The sequence below is a fragment of the Staurois parvus genome, unplaced genomic scaffold (genome assembly GCF_062004578.1).
Source record: "Staurois parvus isolate SC_StPar_1 unplaced genomic scaffold, SC_StPar_1.0 ptg000436l, whole genome shotgun sequence".
Classification (NCBI taxonomy): domain Eukaryota; kingdom Metazoa; phylum Chordata; class Amphibia; order Anura; family Ranidae; genus Staurois; species Staurois parvus.
Genome location: NW_028318232.1, coordinates 7,593,667 through 7,615,135, shown reverse-complemented (window position 1 = coordinate 7,615,135; position 21,469 = coordinate 7,593,667). Strand labels below are relative to the sequence as shown.

Genomic DNA, 21,469 nt, shown 5'->3' with positions numbered 1-21,469 from the left:
CGCCTCCTTTGGAAGTTGGGCGTATTAAGAGATTGGTGGTGCATCTAGGTTTTTTAGCGTTCTATAGGAATCTGGCGAGAATTGATTGTAATTTGGAGAAAAAGGTGTTAAGGATTGGTATGGGAAGTGTGCGAAAAATATATAGAATTTTGGGTAGGATGTGCATTTTCAATGTCGCAACTCGGCCCAATTTGGAGAGTTTTGAGGTGCGAAGGGTGGCAATTTCTTGGGGGATAGTTTTGAGTAGTATTTTGTGATTTGAGATGTAGAGTTGGTCTGTTGTTGCGGTGAATCTGATTCCTAAATAGGGGATATTGTTTTTTTCCCAGGAGAAGGGGAATTGTTTAGCAAGTAATATCTGGGTTTGGTGTATGGAGATTTAGGATTGGGCTCATTAAGTTTATAAGAGACCATCGAGTATTGTTGGAGGTGAGTGCATATCGTTTTGAGGGATCTGGTTGGGTTGGTAACCATCAATATGATGTCATCTGCAAATAGACTTATTTTGTGCTCTGTGTTAAGGTGTTTGATGCCAGTGAACGTCGGGTCGTCTCTAAGTTTAGAAGCTAAGGGTTCAATGAGCAATGCAAATATTATGGGAGATAGTGGGCAGCCTTTTCTAGTACTATTGATGATATTGAAAGGATCTGATAATGTTCCATCTGTTAGTACCCTAGCTGAGGGGAGGGAGTATAGTGATAGGATGGCTGTTAACATCCATCTTGTAATACCAAATTTCTGTAGGGTCAATTGCATAAATAGCCAATGTATTCGGTCAAATGCTTTTTCTGCATCTAAGGATAAGAGTAATGAGGGTTGCTTGGTATGTTCTAAATGGTGGAGAAGAGATATAAGTCTTCTGGTAGCGTTGGGTGCTTGGCGGCCTGGTATGAATCCTACTTGGTCAGGATGTATTAAGGTAGGAAGATAGGGGAGTAGTCTGAGAGCTATAATTTTTGCATAGAGTTTTATGTCTGTGTTGAGTAGGGAAATTGGTCTATAATTTTGGACAAGTTGTGGTTCTTTGCCAGGTTTTGGTATTGTCGTTATGGACTGTAGCATGTCTTTAGGGAATGTACCGGTGGTGGCTGCATGGTTAAAGAGTTTGGTCATGTATGGCGATAGGTTAGGGGCAAATTGTTTGTAAAATTTGTTAGTGTATCCGGTCGTTTCCTGTAGATTTGTTAAGAAGGAGTGTTTTGATGGTATTTTCTATTTCTTTGGGAGATATCGGAGTAGATATAGCGTCAAGTTGAGTTGGGGAAGTTTAGTTGCGTGAAGAAATTGTTGTATGGATGTTAGTGTTGGTTGGATAGTGTCAGGATCGTTTTTAAGATTGTTTAGCTGTTGGTAATAGCTCCCAAAAGCATTAGCTATTTCTTGTGGGTTTATGGTTAAGGTATATGTGGTTGGGTGTTGAACTGAGGATATTTTGGATTTTAAGCGTCGCCGTTTAATCATTTTGGTTAATAGGGAATTGGCTTTGTTGCTCAGGGAGTAAAATTTAGTTTTAGTTTTTTGGGGGTTAAGGTTGTATTTATAAAGCAGGAGGGTTCTAAGTTTGTTTCTGTCTGTGGTGAGGGAAGCAGAGGTTGAGGGGTTTGGGGATTTTTTGTTTAGTTCTTTTGTTTTAATTGACATGAGTATGTCGATTTGTTGGTTTCATTATTTGGCAATTTGGGAATTTAGTTGTATAAGAATACCTCTCATGTATGCCTTGTAAGTGGACCATAATATAGGTATAGAGATATCAGGTGTCTTATTCATTTCAAAGAACGTATTGTGTGCGTCCAATATGTGTTTCTTGTGATCTGGATTTTTCAGTAGGATCGAGTTCAATCTCCATATTCGAGGGATCGCAGAATGTTGATTGTGGTCTAGAGTAATGGAAATTGGAGCGTGGTCTGACCATGTTATAGTGCCGATCTTGGAGGAGGTGACATGCTGTAATGTCCACTTGTCTGTGATGATTAGGTGTAATCTTTTTCTGTACTGTGTTGGCATCGCCATATATCATAGAGATCGTTGTTGTGTAGAAAGTGGTTAAAGGTATGTTTGGAGGAGCGTTTGCTGGAGGAAGAGCTTAGGAGTGGGTTGCCTACGATGTTGAAGTCTCCGCCGATGAGTAGCCTGCCTTGTCTCTGGGAAGAGATGGTTGAGTTGATTTTGTTGTAAAATTGGAATTGGTTGGTATTTGGACCATAGATGTTGACCAAGTTATATAGGATTCCGTTGATTTTGCATATCAAGATATGATAGCGGCCTTGAGGGTCTGCTGCTTCTGAGATGTATTGGAATTGGTGTGAGTCTCTTATGGCTGTGATGACGCCATTCTTTTTCTTGGGGCTGGTTGCCATATATATATATATATATATATATATATATATATATATATATGAAAAGTGATGTATATTGAATTTGGGGATTTTGGTGGAGGCAAAGTGGGATTCCTGGAGGAAAAGGACGTCGGCCTGTAAGGAGCGAGCTTCTTTCTGCAGTAGGGATCTCTTGTAAGGGGAGTTAAGGCCACGGACATTCAAGGATGATATGTTAATCATTTTGTTGGGTGTAAACGGGTTGTATGAAGTAGTAGAGATGGTTCTTAAGTTGTGGCAAAAGGTAGGTTTCCCTTTGTTGTAGGTGGAGAGCTTCCATAGGGAAGGAGTAGTAAGCTTGATTTGGTCGCTGGTTTGAGGTTGGTGTTTCATCTTGTGGTGCAGGTTTTTGAGAGAAGTTGACTTGAGTGACTGGTGGTGTGAGGAGGGGAGAGGGGTAAAAAGAACACAAGTAACATGTGTAGCACATGTTGCTACTGTATAACAGGGAAATTTGAACGTGCATGATTCATGAAAGATGTCATGCTGAAGAAAAACTTGGGGTTCGGAAATGTTCGGATAGGGGCCGTCTGCCAGCCTTTAGTGGTTTGTGGAGTGGTACCCAGCATGTTGGGTGATGAGTGATGTTAGGGACTGTTGGTTCAAGATCATTCTGCGTCCATTTGCTGTGGACGAGTAGAGGTGGCTTGGCAAGAGTCGACTGGTATGATGTTCCATGGTTTCAGGAGTTCGATGCCTGCTTCTAGGGTTTTGATCGTATAGGGCCTTCCTTGATGCTTAACAGTGAGCTTCGTGGGGAAAACCCATTGGTAGCCAATTCCATGGTTCTGCAACGCTTTTGTTATGGTGACAAGCTTCTTGCGGTTGAGGAGTGTGGTTTTGGATAGGTCGGCGAATAGTTTGATATTCGCTTGGGATGCTGGAATTGAGGTAGGGTTTCTAGCAGCTATAATTTTTTCTTTCACGTGGTAGAAGTGTATGAGCGCTAGGATGTCTCTAGGTATTGTGGCCGGTAGGAATGACGGTTTTGGTATTCTGTGTGCGCGGTTTATGGGGAGCTCCACATCTGTGAGAGAAGGGATGAGGTGCTTCATGTATTGTTGGATGTAAGGAACTATGGCGTCCATAGTAATAGATTCTGATATTCCGCAGAATTTAATATTATTCCGCCTGGAGCGGTCTTCTAAATCTGCCAGTTTAAGGTTAATTTGTTCTAGGTCGGCTTTGTGGTCTGCGTGTGCGTCTATTAGGTCATTGTGTGATGTGAACATTTTTCCCATTTTCTCAATGTGGCGAATACGGTGGTCTTGTTTTTGTACCGCGGTTGAGATTTGAGATAAAGTTGCTGTCAGATCGTCATGTAGTGCTTTTCGCAGAGAAAGAATCATACTTTTCATTTCAGTGATAGGTTGATCAGAAGCAGGAAAGTTCTCAATCAATCAAAGATGGAGTAGAAGTAGCAGTAAGTGTAGGAGGATAGGAAGGCTGCAGATCAGGAATAGAGTCTATGTCCAGCCTGGGCCTGGACTTAGCAGGACTGCTAGTGGAGAGAGACAGGGGCGGAGAAGACTCACCCGGGTCTCCTGGGTATAGTGGTGCCTTGAGCCTGGGGTCTGTGCAGCGTTTCCCTCTGCCTGCGTGAGATCATTCTGCATGCAGCCGGTGCCATCTTGGCTGCAGGGGCTGAGGGTAGGGAAGAAGCTAGTCATCTTCCCTGGCTGCCCCGGTGATCTGCGGCGGCGAGGCATGATCCGGAGGGTGCTGTATCCCTCTGCGTCTCCTTATGCAAGCAGGGAGAGGAGGTTCGTGTCGCTGGGTCCGGTGTGAGACAGGTTAAGGATGGCGATGAGATGGAGCTCTTGTCACCGAGCTGCCATCTCGGAGCCGGCCCCGCATGCCTCTGGGGGCCTCTGTTGCCAGTGGTTTACACATTAATGGCTGTGTGTTGAGTTATTTTGAGGGAACATCCTACTCATCTTTTTCTACTGTTTTTCACTAGTTTTGCATTTGGCTAGGGTCAGTGTTACTTCTGGTAGCATGGAGGCGACACCTGGACCCTACAGGAGGTTGCCTAGGCAGTCCAACTCCTTCAGGATGGCACATCAATACGTGCCATTGCCAGAAGGATTGCTGTGTCTCCCAGCACAGTCTCAAGAGCATGGAGGAGATCCCAGGAGACAGGGAGTTACTCTAGGAGAGCTGGACAGGGCCGTAGAAGGTCCTTAACCCATCAGCAGGACCGATATCTGCTCCTATGAGCAAGGAGGAACAGGATGAGCACTGCCAGAGCCCTACAAAATGACCTCCAGCAGGCCATAGGAATGAATGTCGCTGACTAAATCAGAAACAGACTTCCTGAGGGTAGACTGAGTGCTAGACATCCTGTAGTGGGCCCTGTGCTCACGGCACGACAGGGCTCGATTGGCATTTGCCATTGAACGCCAGAATTGGCAAGTCTGCAACTTTCACCCTGTGCTTTTCATAGATGAGAGCAAGTTCACTGTGAGCACATTTGACAGTCATGAAAGGGTCTGGAGAACGTTATGCTGCCTATAACATTGTTCAGCATGACCGTTTTGGTGGTGGGTCAGTGATGGTCTGGGGAGGCATATCCATGGAAGGACACACAGACCTCAACAGGCTAGACAATGGCACCGACTGTCATTAGGTAGACGTTGTCAGGCATGCATACAAGCACGTGGGGGCCATACAAATTACTGAGTACCATTTTGAGTTTCTGCAATGAAATTTCAGCAACATGGACTAGCCTGCTGCATGATTTTTTCACTTTGATTTTCGGGGTGTCTTTGAATTCAGTCCTCTGTAGGTTGATAATTTTAATTTCCATGAAACGATGGGCATCCTTACGTTCCTAACACATTACCTAGTCCATATAGATATCCAGCATATTTTTCCCCATTGAGATCTGATGTGTTTTCAAAGTGTCCCTTTAATTTTTTTGAGCAGTGTTTAAGAATCCTTAGCGCAGCCTTTTTCAACCAGGGTGCCCATGCAAGTGTCTTCAGGGGTGCCTTGGGAAAATACCTACAAATTGCCCAAAAATTTTGTACAAGCCAGTGGGTGGATCAAGATTTTAGTTACACAAAGCCACCAGCTTTCATTGTGCACATTACAACCTTCTAACCACCGGCATCCTAACAACAGTCATTAGTTGATAAGGAGGACGTCAGGTAACTGCACAGCATTTTTGTTTGCCCCTCCCCTTGCGTCTCTGTCCACACAGGGGTCACATTAGCTGAGTAAGGGAGAAATGAGACATTGGCGTACTAGTCAGGCTCAGTGTGCAAAGTTGTATTTGCTTTGGAAGAATAAAAATCACTTCTAATGTTGGGTGTCCTACGTGTGTGGATGTTGCTGCATTATGGAAAAATATTAGCTTAGTTTTTTACATTTTAGAATGGGGTGTCTTGAGATTGTGCATAATTTTAAAGGGTGCATCAACTGAAAAAAAGGTTGCAAGTAAAAAAAAAAAATTTTAAACATGACCGCATCAGCAGTTTTACGTTTTTTTTCCTACACACACCCCAACTAAAAAACAAAAAACAAAAAAAAATTAAAATTAAGTATAATTAAAAGGCAAGTTTATGTTTTTGTAAGTTTTGGATAGAGGAAAAGGATTAGAACACCTGACGGGTGGAGAACAGAAGTGAATGCAAAATAAACATACGAAATATAATTTTGGTCATGCTAAAAGGAAGTTTTTATAGACGCAATTACTTACATCTTCACATCAAAGATTTTGGCTTCTTTTAGCAATGATTGGGCGAGGCGCTCTCTATGACTTTCTTCTGACCCAACTAACTAAAAGAAGAAAAAAAAAAAGGAATAATATAATACACATTACTATAAACAGAATTAAATACGAGATTCCCCCCAAAAAATGTTAGCTATGTATAGTTATAGAATAATAGAATATACAGTATATGCTAGAACTATACAAGAGATGAAGAGCAGAGAATCTGGGAATTTGTGGGATATGTTTACTCAAGTAATATGATCTGTGGGGAGAAGAGTATTTCAGGTAAAGGCATGGATTTATTTCAGATCAGAAACTCTGAAACATTGCCACCATATATGGTGTTAAGCCTATCTGGCTACATTTGCGAAAGTAAAGGGGTGAGCCTCAAGGGTTTACTTTGTTTTAAGTAGGATTTTGAAATGACATTAATCTTTGCAATGTTTTATATGCTCCTTTATGGACATATAAAAAAGGGAAAAGGGGGTTCTCCTTTTCTGTCATTGTTTCTGCTCACAATGGATGAAGTTTTGCTTAAAGTGCTTAAAGTGATACTAAACCTAAAAATGTTTTTTTTACCTTAAAAACAGAGCTCCAGTCTCCACAGCAAGTTTTTTTTTTTTTAAAGCACCATGATTGTTATTACTTGTACTGCAATAATTGGCTATTGTTATAACTATTCATAATTGTTATTCTTACATCTGTAATCAATCACACAATCTTGTCAGCAGGCTGGAGCCATGGTAAATGTGGGCATCTTAAGCTCGTTCCTGTTCACTTCCGGGATTCAGTGCAGCTGGCTACCCAGCATGCACCTCCCGATCTCGTGCCTGTGCAGTAATAACACTGCACGGCGCAGTTTGTTGATTGAAGGTTGCCATAGCAATGGTGGCATTGCTGGAAGTTCTCACTCTGTTATGGCAACCTGTCAATCAGAAGATCCAGAAGTCAGACGTGGTAGGAGAAATAACATGAGAGTTCATTATTAGTCAATTCGCTTGGACTCCTGGGATAGATGATGCCAATATCCCAGGAGTCCAAGGGACTCGCCCTATGACGACATCGCCTAGGCGGCTAGACCGAAAGTGCAACATACACAAATAAAAATAAGGTATTCAGACATAAAATAAATAAAATCTAATTATTACCCATTTAAGAATACACTGCGGGTGGGTATGTAGATGAAAGCAAAGTTTAAAAATGGGTTGAACTCCGCTTTAAAGCATTGCTTGCACGAAGGTAAACAACATTTAGTTTCCCTGTGCTCCCCCTACCCTGTGTGAAGGGGAAGAGAAGGGAGAAGAGATCAGCGCAGTGCATGGATGCATCTCTTCTCACCTCTCTTCCTCTTCACACAGGGACTCGAACACCAGCAGGAGCCATTGGCTGTTGCTGCTGTCACTCAAATGTGGTGATGGGGGGGAAGCCAAGTTCCTCTGTGTGTGTCTAAGGGGCGTGGCTCTGTAGACACACAGGTTGGGAACGAGCATGCAGCATGTGTCCGCACAGCAAATGGCTTGCTATGAATACACACAAAGAAAAGGAGCCAGGATCGCTGGCAAGGGACCTGAGAGGAACTGAGGCCACTCTGGGCAATACCACTGCACAGAGCAGGTGAGTATAACATTATTTTGTGAATTCAAACAAAAAAAAAACAACAACCTGCCTTTAGAAACAATTTAAGAGGTGAAAGGAGTATAAGGATTAAAGTAGAGGCCCATCTTATCCAGATCTTTCGCAAGTTCTCAAAGTAAGATTTCCCATGGAAATCATTTGGGATTTTGAATTGTGTGAAATTTGAATCCACCTAAAGGATCATTGTTCTGGAAATCACACTTCTGTTGTAGGATTTCCAAGGAGTATATATAATTACAGTGGTTCTAAGCCTTAAGGTTTTCCCCTTAATGCATTCTATGTGTGCAGTTCCAGGTGCTGGGCAGGTTTTTTTTTTTTGTTTTTTTTACATTTAGCCCTGCTGCAGGCAAGCAGCAGGGTTTATACCGGAATGATGTCCATAGCTGCAGGCATCATCCCGGTATGGTTTTTTAGAACCGACAGATGTCTCTTTTAAAAGCAATCCTAGCGGCTAACCAACCACTAGATTTCCTTTACAAGCAGCAGGGGGGGATGTTCACTCTGATGTTTAGTTCTTGCCATAAATTTTCTATTGGATTCAAGTCTGGTGATTAGCTGGGCCATTCTAGCAGCATTATTTTCTTTGAAACCAATTGCGAGTTTCCTTGGTTTTGTGTTTGGGATCACGGCCTTGCTGAAATGTCCACCCTCATTTCATCTTCACCATCATGGTAGCTGGCAGCGGGTTTTTTAATCAAGAATGTCTTGGTACATTTTTCCATTCAAGCTTCCTTCAATTATATGAAGTTTGCCAGTACTTTAAAACAATTGTGCCTTCTAATTCCAGATCTTTCTAAAGCTCTCCAACAAGTGGTTCTTGGCTCTTGGACAACTCTTCTGATAATGCTTTTCACTCCTCCGTCAGAAATCTTGTGAGGAGGCACCTGATCGTGGCCGGTTTATGGTGAAATGATGTGCTTTCCACTTCCAGATTATGGCCCCAACAGTGCTCACTGTAACATTGAGAAGTTTAGCAATCCTTCTGTAACCAATGCCATCAGGATGTTTTGCAACAATAAGTTAGCAAAGGTCCTGACAGAGCTCTTTACTTTTACCCATCAATAGAGGTTTCTTGTGCGATATCTTGATAACGAGACACCTTTTTATACGCCATCAGTTGAAACTGAACCAGCCAATATTAAATTTGCACCAAAAAGGGGCAGGATTGCTTTCGAATTACTGATAGATTTTAAGCTAGTGCCTTGGCTTTCCATGCCTTTTTGCACCTCTTTCTTTCTTCATGTATTCAATACTTTTTCCCAGTGTCATTCTATTTTAATACATATAACTTAATTTTTTAACTTATTTGTTTTGGTTTCCTTGTATGCATGGATTGCATGGGTTGTTACTGACATGGGGTGAAAATTTCCTGTCAATAGCATCTTTAGAAATATATTTACATAGAAAAATGGTGATGTGTTCAATACTTATTTTACCGTCTGTGTGTGTGTATTATATATACATACACACACTGCATTGGTATTGATGGGCCTGTAACTATAGTGCTGCACTTTTTTTTTTACTTATTACAGGTACTTATATAGTGCCATCAATTTACGCAGCACTTTACACACACACACACACACATTATATATATATATGTATATATATATATATATATATATATATATATATATATATATATATATATATATTACATATATACACACACACACACACACACACCTTCAAGAAGCGTACAATCTAAGAACCCTAACTTACATTCACACATACTAGGGCCAATTTAGACAGGATCCAATTAACCTACCAGCATGTCTTTGGAGTTTTTCGTAGTCCATTTGCACATTGCTCTGCTGCAGCTTGGCCGTAGCGCAGGGTACATGCAGTTTTTATATGTTTACTGCGGTTTTCCATAGACTATTAAGTCCTGCATTTTTGGGGCGTTTTCTGAAAGCACACAAAAAATGCAAGACATAATAGAAGCCTATGAGAAACTGCAGTCAACCGAATGAGAATGAAAACCACGGGTACCCTGCACTACAGCCAAACTGCAACAATGTGCAAATGGAATTAAAAAAAAAAAAAAAGAAAAAGTGCAGCACTATAGTTACAGGCCCATCAATACCAATATTGTATATATATATATATATATACACATCACTGACCTAATGTCCAAGTACCTCCCAGCACGCACACTCCGCTCCTCACAAGACCTCCTTCTCTCTAGTTCCCTGGTCTCCTCCTCCCATGCCCGCCTCCAAGACGTCACCCATCCTCTAGAATTCCCTGCCCCAACCCATCAGATTATCACCTACTCTCCTCTCCTTTAGGCGCACCCTGAAAACCCATCTTTTCAGGGAAGCCTACCCCACCCCCTGCTAACTTGCCGACCTCTTCCACTCTTCCTACCACTCCATCCCCCACAGCTATCTCCTCCTTTGCCACCATTCCCTCCCTCCTAGATTGTAAGCTCGAAAGAGCAGGGCCCTCAATCCCCTCATGTTTTGCATTGTATTGTTATTGTTCTGTCACATGTTCTGTCCCCCTTTGTAATGTACAGCGCTGAGCGAACTATCGGCGCTTTCTAAATACTGTATAATAAGCGAGAGAGAGAGAGAGAGAGAGAGAGAGAGCGCGCTCTATCTACAAACCATCATGGCAGGATTCAGACCTGAAATGCTTCTATCATGAAACAATAATACTGAACACCACATACCTACTATATATATATATATATATATATATATATATATATATATATATATATATATATATATATATATATATATTTACATGAAATAATACCAATCACCATGCTTGCATTTAAACCTGTCATGCTAGGAAATACTACAATTATAACAATTGCTGTACCTCGCAGAGCTCAGAGGAGTTCATATGCAGCCCGCTGAACATCCTCCTCCATATGTTTTCCACCTCTCCTCACACACCTGAATTCACCTACCCAGCTTCTCCAACAAAAGCATGCCACCACACATCTCCCAGGAACTGCTAGAGTGCATCCCAGAAAGCTGTGCGTGCACCCGACTGGCCCTTAGCAACCAATGACATCATCGGTTGGCAGGACACGGTCAGGAGGCCCACACAGCTTTCCGAGTGCCCGTGACAGCGAGATACAAGCTGGAGACAGTGGGCTGGCACAGCTGTAACAAAATAAAAACGCAGTTATTTACCTGTTAACTGTATTTCCATAAATCTTCCACAACAGCTTCACAATGAGAAATAGGCTCCTCCCAGGAAACACTTGATCCAATTTTTTTCCTATAAAGTAGCTTCTCTCCATAGGGGACCCTCAGTACAGGAATATTACCGAAGGCCTAGGATAAAGCATAAAGATAACAGTAGGAACAATATATGTCCAGTTCATTGAAAGATGAAATGCCAGCGTATATATAGCTATACAGTAATTGGGAGGGAGCTACGCTGTCCTGGAAGATTCCTGCAAATACAATTAACAGGTAAATAACTGCGTTTTCCTGAGTCATCTTCCAGGACAGCTTCACAATGAGAGGATTGAATAGGAATATGTACATTAGGGCTGAGCTGCTGCTTGCAGGACCTTCTTGCCAAACGCCTAGTCCTTATTGGTGATCATGTCCAAATCGGTAGTACCTGGCGAAGGTGCTGAAGCTGGACCATGTTGCGGCCCTGTAGATCTGTCCAGGGGAGGCGCCATCTCTCTCTGTCCAGGTAGCTGCAGTGGCCCTAGTCGAGTGCGCTTTAAAGCCAGATGGTAGCGTTCGTGACATGGTTTTGTACCCTTCTGAGATGGCTTCTCTTATCCATCTTGTGATGGTGCCTTTGTATCCCGTCCTTGGAATAAGACGAAGAGGGTGGATGAGCATCTCCATGCTTTAGTGCGCTCGAAGTACGTGATTAGGCATCTTATGTCAATTTTGTTGCAGCCTGTTTCTTCGACGTTGTTCGGGTTCCCACAGAAGGATGGTATTACAATTTCTTGTGATCTATGGAAGTGCGATGCGACCTTTGGTAGGAATGCCAGGTTCGTATGGAGGATAATCCTATCCAACAGGATTGTGCAGTAAGGCTCTATTACTGACAGAGCTTGCAGTTCGCTGACTCTACGAGCAGAGACTAGGGCTATCAAAAGAGTGGTCTTGAGGGTCAAATGCCTGAGAGAGCATTCCCCCAAGGGTTTGAAGGGTTTCTGTTGGAAACCTATTAAGACTGTGCCCAGATCCCAGAGGGGGTATTTTGGCGTGCACGGTGCTCTGCGTCTGGAAATAGCCCTCAGGAATCTGATCACCAGGGGATCCTCTGCTAGTTTCAGCTCTAGGAAGTTAGAGCAGCTACTTGCACTTTGAGTGTATTGGTGGCCAAGTTCTTGTCTGCCCCAGCTTGAAGTAATTAGAGTACAGTATTTAGCATAGGAGCTTCTCACGTCTCAGTCCTATTTCTGCAGAAGGAAAATTTTCTCCATATTTTGTCATAAATGGCATCTGTAGACTTTTTCCGCCCATCCAAGATGGTGGCGACTACTCTCTCTGATAAGAATTTTTTAGATAGCCTGCTCCGCTCAGAAGCCATGCTGTCAGTGACAGCTTTTCCGGGTCTTGGTGTACCACTGCCGCCTGCACTAGTAGGTCGTACGTGGTTGGTATTGTCCACGGGTCCGTTAGTCTCAGTATTTTCAGGAAGGAGAACCATGACCTTTTGGACCAGAATGGAGCTATCAGGAAGACTCTGGCCTGAGATGACTATCTTCTGTATCACTCTTGGAAGTCTGAATGGTGGAAAAGCGTAAAAGAGGTCCCCCTCCTATGGTTGGGGCAGTGCGTCCATCCCCGCGCTCTGGGGGTCTCTTTGAAGGCAGAAGTATTTTCCTACTTTTGCGTTCTTCTGCTGGCGAAGAGATCTATGGAGGGAGTGCCCCATCTGCTGCAGATTTGGGCGAACACTGTGCGGCTGAGGAACCATTCTGACTGATTGATTTCCTCTTGGCTCAGCTGGTCCGCTAGCAGATTTAGGTCTCCCTCAGATGGACCGCCGTGATGGATTTCAGGCTACTTTCTGCCCAGCTCCGGAGGGTTTCCACCAGTCCCATTAGTTTTGGGGGACCTTGTGCCTCCTTGCCTGTTCAAGCATGCGACGGCCGTCATGTTGTCGGATAGGATCTGAATCTCTTCATTCTATTTTCTCCTGGAAGGTCGTTAGAGCTCTGAAAATTGCCAGTAATTCCCTGAAGTTTCATGACCTTTTTTCGGTTTCTGGATCCCACTTGCCCTGGGTCAGGCAACCCTCCATGTATGCGCACCACCCCCACTACCTGCGTCTGTGGTGATTTTTGTTGTGTTGGATTGTTTCCATTTCCTCTCGGCTTCCAGCGTGTGCATGTTATCCACCACTCCAATGACTCTCTCACTTTGTGCGTGAGGCAAATGCTGGAATCTAGAGACGCTTGGCTGCCATCCCAGAGGGAGAGGACGTGATTCTGGAGTGTGTTTGTGCCCATTGTACCCCCCGTATGGCTGCTGTCATGTGTCCGATGAGCTTCATGGCGTTTTTGATTGTGCAAGTTGCCGTCCCCCAGAGGCTCCTTGAGTCTTGTTGTAGTTTGAGTACTTTTTCTGGAGTCAGATATAAGCAGGTGTTTGTGGAATCCAGAATATATCCCAAATGTGATTCTGTTGGAAGGGACTAACTGCGACTTTTCCGTATTTATTAGCCACCCTAGGTTTTCCAAGAAGGATATTGTATGCTTCACGTGGCATTTCAGAACTCTTTCCGTGTCCGCAAACAAGAGTAAATCATCCAGGTAGGGGATGATGTTTATCCCTTCTAGCCTCAAGGCTTGCAGAGGTTCCGCTAGGATTTTTGTAAATATCCTTGGCGCTGAAGATAGACCAAAAGAGAGTGCATTGAATTGGAACAAGATCGTTCTGTTCTTGCCCTTTAACGCGAAACGTAGAAACTTCCTTGACTCCTCCCTTACAGGGATGTGAAAGTATGCATACTTTAGGTCTATTGATGCCATGAATAACCCAGGCGGAAGGTTTTCTTTCGTAGTGTAGATCGTCTCCATTCAGAATTTTTTGGGTTTTACGAACTCGTTCACTTTCTTTAGGTTGAGTATCATTCTGTATTTCCCAGACGTCTTCCATCTTAGAAAAAAATGGGAGTAGAATCCTCCTCCCATCTCTTCCTACTCCAACTGACTAACCACGTTCTGTTGGAGCATTTCTTCCAGGAGGTTCACGAGTGAGTCTGCCTTCCCTCCTCTCTTGGCAGTGGAGTCGCGAAAAACCTGTGAGGGGGGAGCTGTGAAAATTCTATCCTGTAGCCTTTTGAATTGTGTCTAAGATTAATATATTCTGGGTAGTCTGCAGCCATTGCGTGCGGAAGTGCCCAGTCTTCCTCCCACCTAGCTCCAGCAGTCACTTGGGCTGAGTTTTTGCCTTGTCCTGGTTGGGGTTGAAGAGGAAGCCTCCCTTCCTCTCTTTGAGCCCCAGGCCTTCTGTCCCTGAAATCTGGCCTCTCTCGTTGAGTGCTGCCTGTTGAGACAAAAAAATTTCCGTCCTGTTTGCCTACTGGGGAATGGAAATCCCTTCCTTTTGTCGGCCGACCTCTCTAGGACCGAAGTTAGTTCTGGCCCAAAGAGTTTTCCCTCAAAGGGCAGGCCACAGAGCCTGGATTTGGAGGCGACATCCCCCTGCTAGCATTTTAACCAGACGGCTCTTCGGGCTGAGTTTATGAGAACAGTCAATCTTGCTGTATATTTGACGGTCTCAGCCGATGCGTCTTCGATGAAGGCCACTGCTTTTTCTAAGACTGGTAGTGATTTAAGGATTTCCTCGGCCGGCATACCTTGTTCAAAGGTGAGAGCGGAGCTGCCCCAGCCGTATATCTAAGGTTCTGGAAATGCATGTTGTTGCTATTGCTAGTTTAAAGGTTACTGCAGATGCTTCCCACGCTCTTCTGAGAAATATGTCTGCCTTGCGGTCCATTGGGTCCTTTAGGGAACCTCCGTCTTCAAAAGGATAGATCCATGGATTTTGAGATCTTCGAAAGGGGGGCATCAGGTTTCAGGCAGGATTCCCACATGGACACATCTTTCTCCTTAAACGGAAATCGCCTTTTAAGTAAAAAAAAAAAAAATCTTTCCTTTCCGGCTCTTCCCATTCCCTCTTTATGGTAGACCATATGGTGGAGTGAACCGGGAATGTGCGGCCGCTTCTCTTTTGTAGCCCCGCATATAGCTGGTTGTGCAGCAAGAGAACCGGTTAGATTACCTTCAGGAGGCCTTCTGTATCTTCTATTGGAAAAAGAAAATTTTGCGATCTGTGATCCTGGTCTTCCGTCTCACCTTCCTCCGAGTCGGAAGTGCCGTAAAGTTCCTCTTCTCGAACCGCCGGGATCCTGTTTCCTTTTCTTATCCGGAGGGGAAATGCCTGAGGTGCCGGGTTGAAACATTTCCAGGGCTGTTTCCTGCATCTGTTCCCTAAAGTTTTGAAAGGTTTTAGACATCTCCTGCGTCATATTTTGTAGAAAATCTTTGAAGAGGGATCCCGACTCTTTCTTGATCAGCTTATCAATGCACTCTTGACACAGCTCCTTTCTCCAAGCGCTAGCGAGCTTCTTTTTGCAGGTAGCACATTTTTTCTTTGTCTTGCAGAGAGTTTCTTTTTCCCTTCTATCTTCCTCCTGCGGGTCCATCTAAGGAAGTGTTTCTCAACTCCAGTCCTCATGGACCCCCAACAGGTCATGTTTTCAGGATTTCCCTCAGATGAAACAGTGGTAATTACTAAGGCAGTGAAACTGATCAAATCACCTGTGCAAAATAATGGAAATCCTGAAAACATGACCTGTTGGGGGTCCATGAGGACTGGAGTTGAGAAACACTGATCTAAGGACAGGGAGACATAAAGTGTAGGCCTCCTGTAAGCCGAGGGCCCCGGGGGACTTCCCTAACGTGTACCCGCTAGCACCCGAAAGCCCCGAGGTGCTGGAGAGAGAAGAGAAGAGAAGAGGGGGGAGGGAGGCCCCGTACCCCCTCAGGCCCCCCCCAACCCCCAAGACAGGAAGAACATGAGGGGGCAGCCAACAGGCTCCTACCTTGCTGCTGGTCTCCCTCAGCTCGGACAGATCTGCCTCCATTATGGCCACATCCCACCCTCAGTGCGGCTGTCTTTGAAGGGTGGTGGGGCTCCGCCGACCTCCCCTCATGGCTGCTAGTGGATGGAGTGGCTGTGGCGTGGGGCAAATTTGCGGCCCGCCGTCCATATCCAAGATGACGGCGGTCCACTTCCTGTTCGAGCGCTGAAAATTACGCTCGCGGGTCCCGGCGCCTGGAAGTGACGCGGGCGTGATGTCACCGGCCCGCGCCACCTCATTCCCCTATGAAGATGTCGGCGTGTAGCAGAGGAAGGTAGGCTTTGCCCCACAGGGTAGCGGCCCTTTCCGAACAGGTCGGCAGAGTTGGCTCTATCCCCGCAGGATCATCAGAGGGATCGGTCTCCCCCATCCCCAAAAAAAGTGGGACCATTTTTAGGGAACCCTGGTTGAGGCCACCCTACAAGGCCCCTGCCTTGCTGAGAAGAGAAGGAAGGGGGGCCCCAGCCAGGAGGCCACATAAAAACAAAAAACAAATGGGAGTACCATCCGGGGCTGGTTTCTGGCTAGAGGAAACACTAATATTGGGGGTCCCCTATGGAGAAAGGCTACTTATAGGGAAAAAAGTGGATCGGGTGTTTTCTGGGAGGAGCCTATCTCTCATTGTGAAGCTGTCCTGGAAGATGACCCAGGAAAAAAAAGCTTAACCAAGTGGTGATAAGAATGTTTCACTAAAGATGCCTGCCAAAGTTGGGCAATTTTGCCGTTGCACCACCTGGGGACTCTCTGTGGCCCCCCGGTTGAGAAACGCTGATATAGGGAACTGGAAGCAATGACTTTACATCACTTCCGGTTTACTGGGATGTAAACAGCGCCATTTTGAAACATGGAAAGCATTTGTTTACACCAATCTTGGTGTGATCAAATGCTTTTAAGGGCAGAGGTGGGATCTGGGGTCTACACCAAAGATCTCTCCACAAAGAGTACCTATCACATACCCATTGCTGTCACAAAAAAAAATTAAAAAAAATGTAAAGGGTCAATGTAAATTAATTAAGAAAAAAAAAAAAATGAATGTGCCCCTGTACCAGCACGTAAAGGCAGACACACGTTGGTCACTCACACGTTAAAAACGATTGTTCCACACATGAGGTATCACCGTGAATGTCAGATCATGGACAGTCATTCTTGCACCAGACCTCCTCTCTAAATCTAAAGTGGTAACCTGTTAGTGCTTTTAAAGTGTCGCCTATGGATAGTAAAATTTACATTGTTTGTCGAGTTGCACAGCGTGACATGTTTGATATATCTATCAACTTGGAGTAACAATCTTTTATAATTTACAAAAAAGTTGGGTTATGTATTGTGCTTTTTTGCATTAACATTCAAAAAAGTGTATTTAGAAAAAAAAAAAAAAATTGTGTGCGAAAAACTGCTGCGCAAATACAATGTGACATAAAAAATTGCAACACCTACCAATTTACTCTTCAGGGCCACTGCTTTAAAAAATTTCTAGCAATAAATACTGATTGTTACATGTAAACAAAGTGCCAGAAAAGGCTTGGTCCTCAAGTGATTAAAGCAAACATCAAAGCTTGCTTTGGCTGCTCAGCATGCCTTGCACTGAGCACTCAATGCTTCCATATGCGAGGCTAATCTGAAGGAATAACATTTGTTGTTCCTCATTGGGGCCGGCGCCTCATGTACTCACTAGCAGAAACACTTCTGCTGAGCGTTAAGAGAGCCCGGCACTCTCCTTTCCTGATGAGCACCCAATCAGTGCTCCTCACACTGTAAGGTCTCTCCCTTCCCTGCTATTCCCCAGGTGCAGTGCTGGAGACAGACAGGGAGGCAGGTAGGAGATAAACAGTGCAATGTTAAAAACATTAAAAATATAAGTCGCCATAAAGCCCAACGTTCCTAAGAGCACCTTGTCTTAATAAAAAACATCAACCCTTTTTTCTGCTATCAATATTGACCTTATTTAAATAAGGTTTTGGTTAAATTTTATATATATATATATATATATATATCTCTATCAGGACAAGTAGATTGTCATGAGAGACAAGTAGGTTGGGACCCCATTATAGTTCCTTGGACAAATCATTTTTCTAAAAATTTCCACACCTCTGCTACTTAGTTCCACGGGAGTTCCTCTTGAATTTTGAGAGCAACTGGTGATTATAGAATACTAGACAGCCTTTGGTTTAATTCTTTTTTATTTTTCCCTAAGTGATCATATGCAAGAATATTTAATTTCAAGGTCTTGTAATCATACATGTGTGTTATGTAAAGGGTATACAAGTCATGAAATCTATAAGGCTATTTAGTTGGTATCAATCGTTTCCCAAATCCCACTGTATGATTGGTGAGCCTCTGTGTGATTATCCCCAGGTAAGGAGAGAGTTAGGTCAGATTTCTGTTGTTACCCCTGTATCTGTATTAGTGATTACTGTCATCTGGAAAGGAGACATCCAAAATATTAGAGTTGTCCCAGGGCAAAACACAAGCGAAAATATTTTAATGAGGTTCTAGAGACATCTAAAAGGAAAACTCACCTCAAATTCGGAGATTACTTCTAACTTTGTTTTCCCCAACTGTACAGAGACATCAAAAGAAACTTGTGGGTGCTTTAACCCTACCATGCCTTACATGTATGTATGGGCAAACAACGGTTTAAGGGCAGGAAAAGGTAACCATCCCAATTCATACTTTATATAATAGGGAAACTGAAGGTGTCAAACGCTTCACACCACTCTGCTAGAAGATAACACAGTCATGCTCACGTCAACATTAAAAATGTAGAAAATCAAATTCAGTTTTTTTTTTTTTTTTTAGAGTTAGCTTTTGCATTTTTGTAATTTAACTTAGTCATGGCAAAATATTGGCACCCGTGCACTTTGCCCAGAAAATTGCTGCAATTTCAAATGTTTATTTCTTTTGTTTGTATTGGTATGGCACAAAAAAATGGAGAAACAAAAAGCCAAATCTGACACATTTCACGCAAAACTCCAAAAATGGACTATACAAAATTATTGGCACCTTCAAAAAATTGTAAGAAGTAATTGCATTCCAAGTTTGTGATGCTCCTGTAGCTTGTAATTAAACACCTGTATTATCAGGTGCTGGCAAAGAAAAAGCACCGACAACCAGTTAAAATGGTGAAAAGAATCAACCTGTTGTGTGTCCCTGTGCGCCACATGAAGCATGATGAAGAGATTTTAGAACAAAAATTATGGCAAAGCATGGACAATATCAAGGTTACAACTCCATCCTGTGTCCCCTACTGTATTGTCAAGATGTTTACAGCCATGTTCCTGTGTCCACTATAGTCAAGAAGTTTACAGCCATGGCACTGTAGCTAATCTCCGTGGACGAAAGAGAAAAATTGATCAAAGACTGCAATGACGGATTGTTCAAATGCTGGATAAAGAACCTCGATAAACTTCCAGACCAATTTAAGCTGACCTTCAGGCACAGGGTACAACTGTGTCAGCTCACACTATACATCGCCATCTGAATGAAAAAGGACGCTATGCTAGGAGACCCAGGAGGACCCCACTGCTGACACAGAAACATAAAAATAGCCATATTGGAGTTTGAGAGAGGAGGAAAAAAAAATCCCAGTACATGCAAATGAAGTGGTTTACATGAAAGTTATAGCGTTTACAAATGGTGGTATATATACTGATTTTTTTTTAAGTTTACTAATTAATGGCAGCGATCAGCGATTTATAGCGGGTCTGCGGTGGGCATTCTGACACTGAGGGGGAACTGACTTGGTGTCACTAACATCCCCAGTGACACCAATAGTGATCAGAGCAAACAAAAGCATTGACACTGTACTAAAAGCACTGGGCAGGAAGGGTTAACATGAGGGGTGATCAATGGGTTAACTATGTCCAAGGTGTGTTTTACTATGGGGCGGTGTCTGTGTGCTTCACTGTAAGCACACTGCTTTGGATGGCTGTGCCCAAGCTGACACGGAGAACTGTTAGTAAACAAAACAGTCCTCCTCCCCATCAGAGATCCTTGGTATTCACTGGGCGCCAGCGAGTAATCACCGGCCAGGACCTGGTGATTGACAGCCGCAGCTGCGAATGGCAGCATGGGTAGGGTGTGTGCCCCCTACCCGGAAATGCAAAATCATGTATAATACACATGTGATTTTGCGCACTCGTGCTGCCCTGTAGCAGCATTTCAGCTTGGGGCGGTCAGTATGACGTTTTTGAAAAAAAAAAAAAAAATTATTTTCTTTATTTTCCAAAGAATTGTGGGAAAAAAATTACAACTTCAAAAAAAAAACTCGCTGTACTTCTTATTAAATACCTTGGGCTGTCTACTTTCCAAAAAGGGGTCATTTGGGGGGTATTTGTACGGTTTTGGCTTGTTAGTGTCTCAAGAAATGAGATAGGCAGTCAGTACATCAAGTTGGATGAGGTGGGATCAATTTTCAATGACTGGTACCATAGCTTGTAGACCCCATGACTTTCACTCTGACCAAATAATATGCACTGATTCCAGGGTTTACCAAAGCAATGTAGCAATAGAAATGATGGTCAAAATTTATGAAGAAAAGTTACTTATTTGCAAAATGTTATAACAAAAACCAAGAAAAACATGTTTTTTTTTTCTTCAAACTTTTCAGTATTTTTTCCATTTATAGCGCAAAAAATAAAAACCCAGTGGTGATTAAATACAACCAAAAGAAAGTTCTATTTGTAGGAAAAAACAAAAACATTTCATAAGGATACAGTGTTGCATGACTAATTGTCAAAGTGTGAGAGTGCAGAAAGCGGACATTCGCTGTAGCCAGGAAGGGGGTGAAAGTGTCCGGTATTGAGGTGGTTAAAAATACTTCCAATCTACAGAAGAGAAGTGGCCGAGTCCCAGCTCTTCACACAAATGACTGCCACAGGCAGACTACTGCTCACAGCCCATCCTCTCGGACATGGCATTTCTTCCCACCACACACATACCAAGACACCTCAGCTGAGTTCACATTCACACAGGGTAAGAGCGACTCACCAGAACGGCGGCAGAGTTAACTATGGGCATTTTCTCAAACGGCCGGAGAGCAGCCATGCCCAGCATTGCTCTGCCCGGGTCTCACACTGCACCAAACCGCGCCATTTACTTTCAAGTATCTATTTCCGTACGACGCGTGCGCGTCCCTGCTGCTGTCCAGGAAGAGGTTCCGTGCATGCGCTTGTTACTGATTGGCTGCTCGTCTTCTGCACTCCCTCTGAGTGCTGGTAACCGGGAAGCCGCCAAACCATGAGGGCATCCTGGGCGAGGAAGGTGGCGGGGCCCGGGGCTCTGTGAGGTCAGGTAATATGCATAGCGGAACTTGGCTCCCTCCTCACGGACGACAGTACAACGCAGTGTTTTATTCTGTTTATCAATGTGGACTAGTGTGAACATGCGTGGTACACCGTATGTACTGTGGGAGAGTCTTTTCCAGGGAGCTCTGCTGTGTGTGGATACTGGGAGCTTCCACTTGTATATAGAGCAGGCTGTGCGACACTTTGTAACATGGAGGAACCCTTCAAATAACTGTCAGGTGAAATGTTCTATCTCACAGCTGCCATTGATGTGTAATGGAAAGAACAGCAGAGATACAAGAATGAAGGAATAGGCAATGATAGATACTCTGGATGTGACCCCTTCTCTGTATGACAGTTAAGGCTCA

At 43.7% G+C, this 21,469-nt stretch overlaps 2 protein-coding genes across 3 annotated transcripts in view; one reads left to right on the top strand and one right to left on the bottom strand.

The window, feature by feature from the left end:
• The window catches only part of CENPM (centromere protein M), a 52,990-nt gene extending 32,037 nt beyond the window's left edge, over nt 1-20,953 (bottom strand). Inside the window, exons 1-2 of the mRNA XM_089687728.1 lie at nt 20,806-20,953; nt 6,079-6,158 (exon numbers count right to left, since the gene is read on the bottom strand). Coding sequence (XP_089543854.1) covers nt 6,079-6,158; nt 20,806-20,871 — 146 coding nt within the window. The 5' untranslated portion in view covers nt 20,872-20,953. The remainder of the gene's footprint in view (nt 1-6,078; nt 6,159-20,805) is intronic.
• Nucleotides 20,954-20,983: 30 nt separating this feature from the next.
• ATRIP (ATR interacting protein) overlaps nt 20,984-21,469 on the top strand; it is a 180,405-nt gene continuing 179,919 nt past the window's right edge. Inside the window, exon 1 of one of the 2 annotated variants that reach the window (XM_089687725.1) lies at nt 20,984-21,108. The gene's annotated coding sequence lies outside the window, so the exon portion shown is untranslated. The remainder of the gene's footprint in view (nt 21,109-21,469) is intronic. The other variant, XM_089687726.1, reaches the window with a different exon arrangement.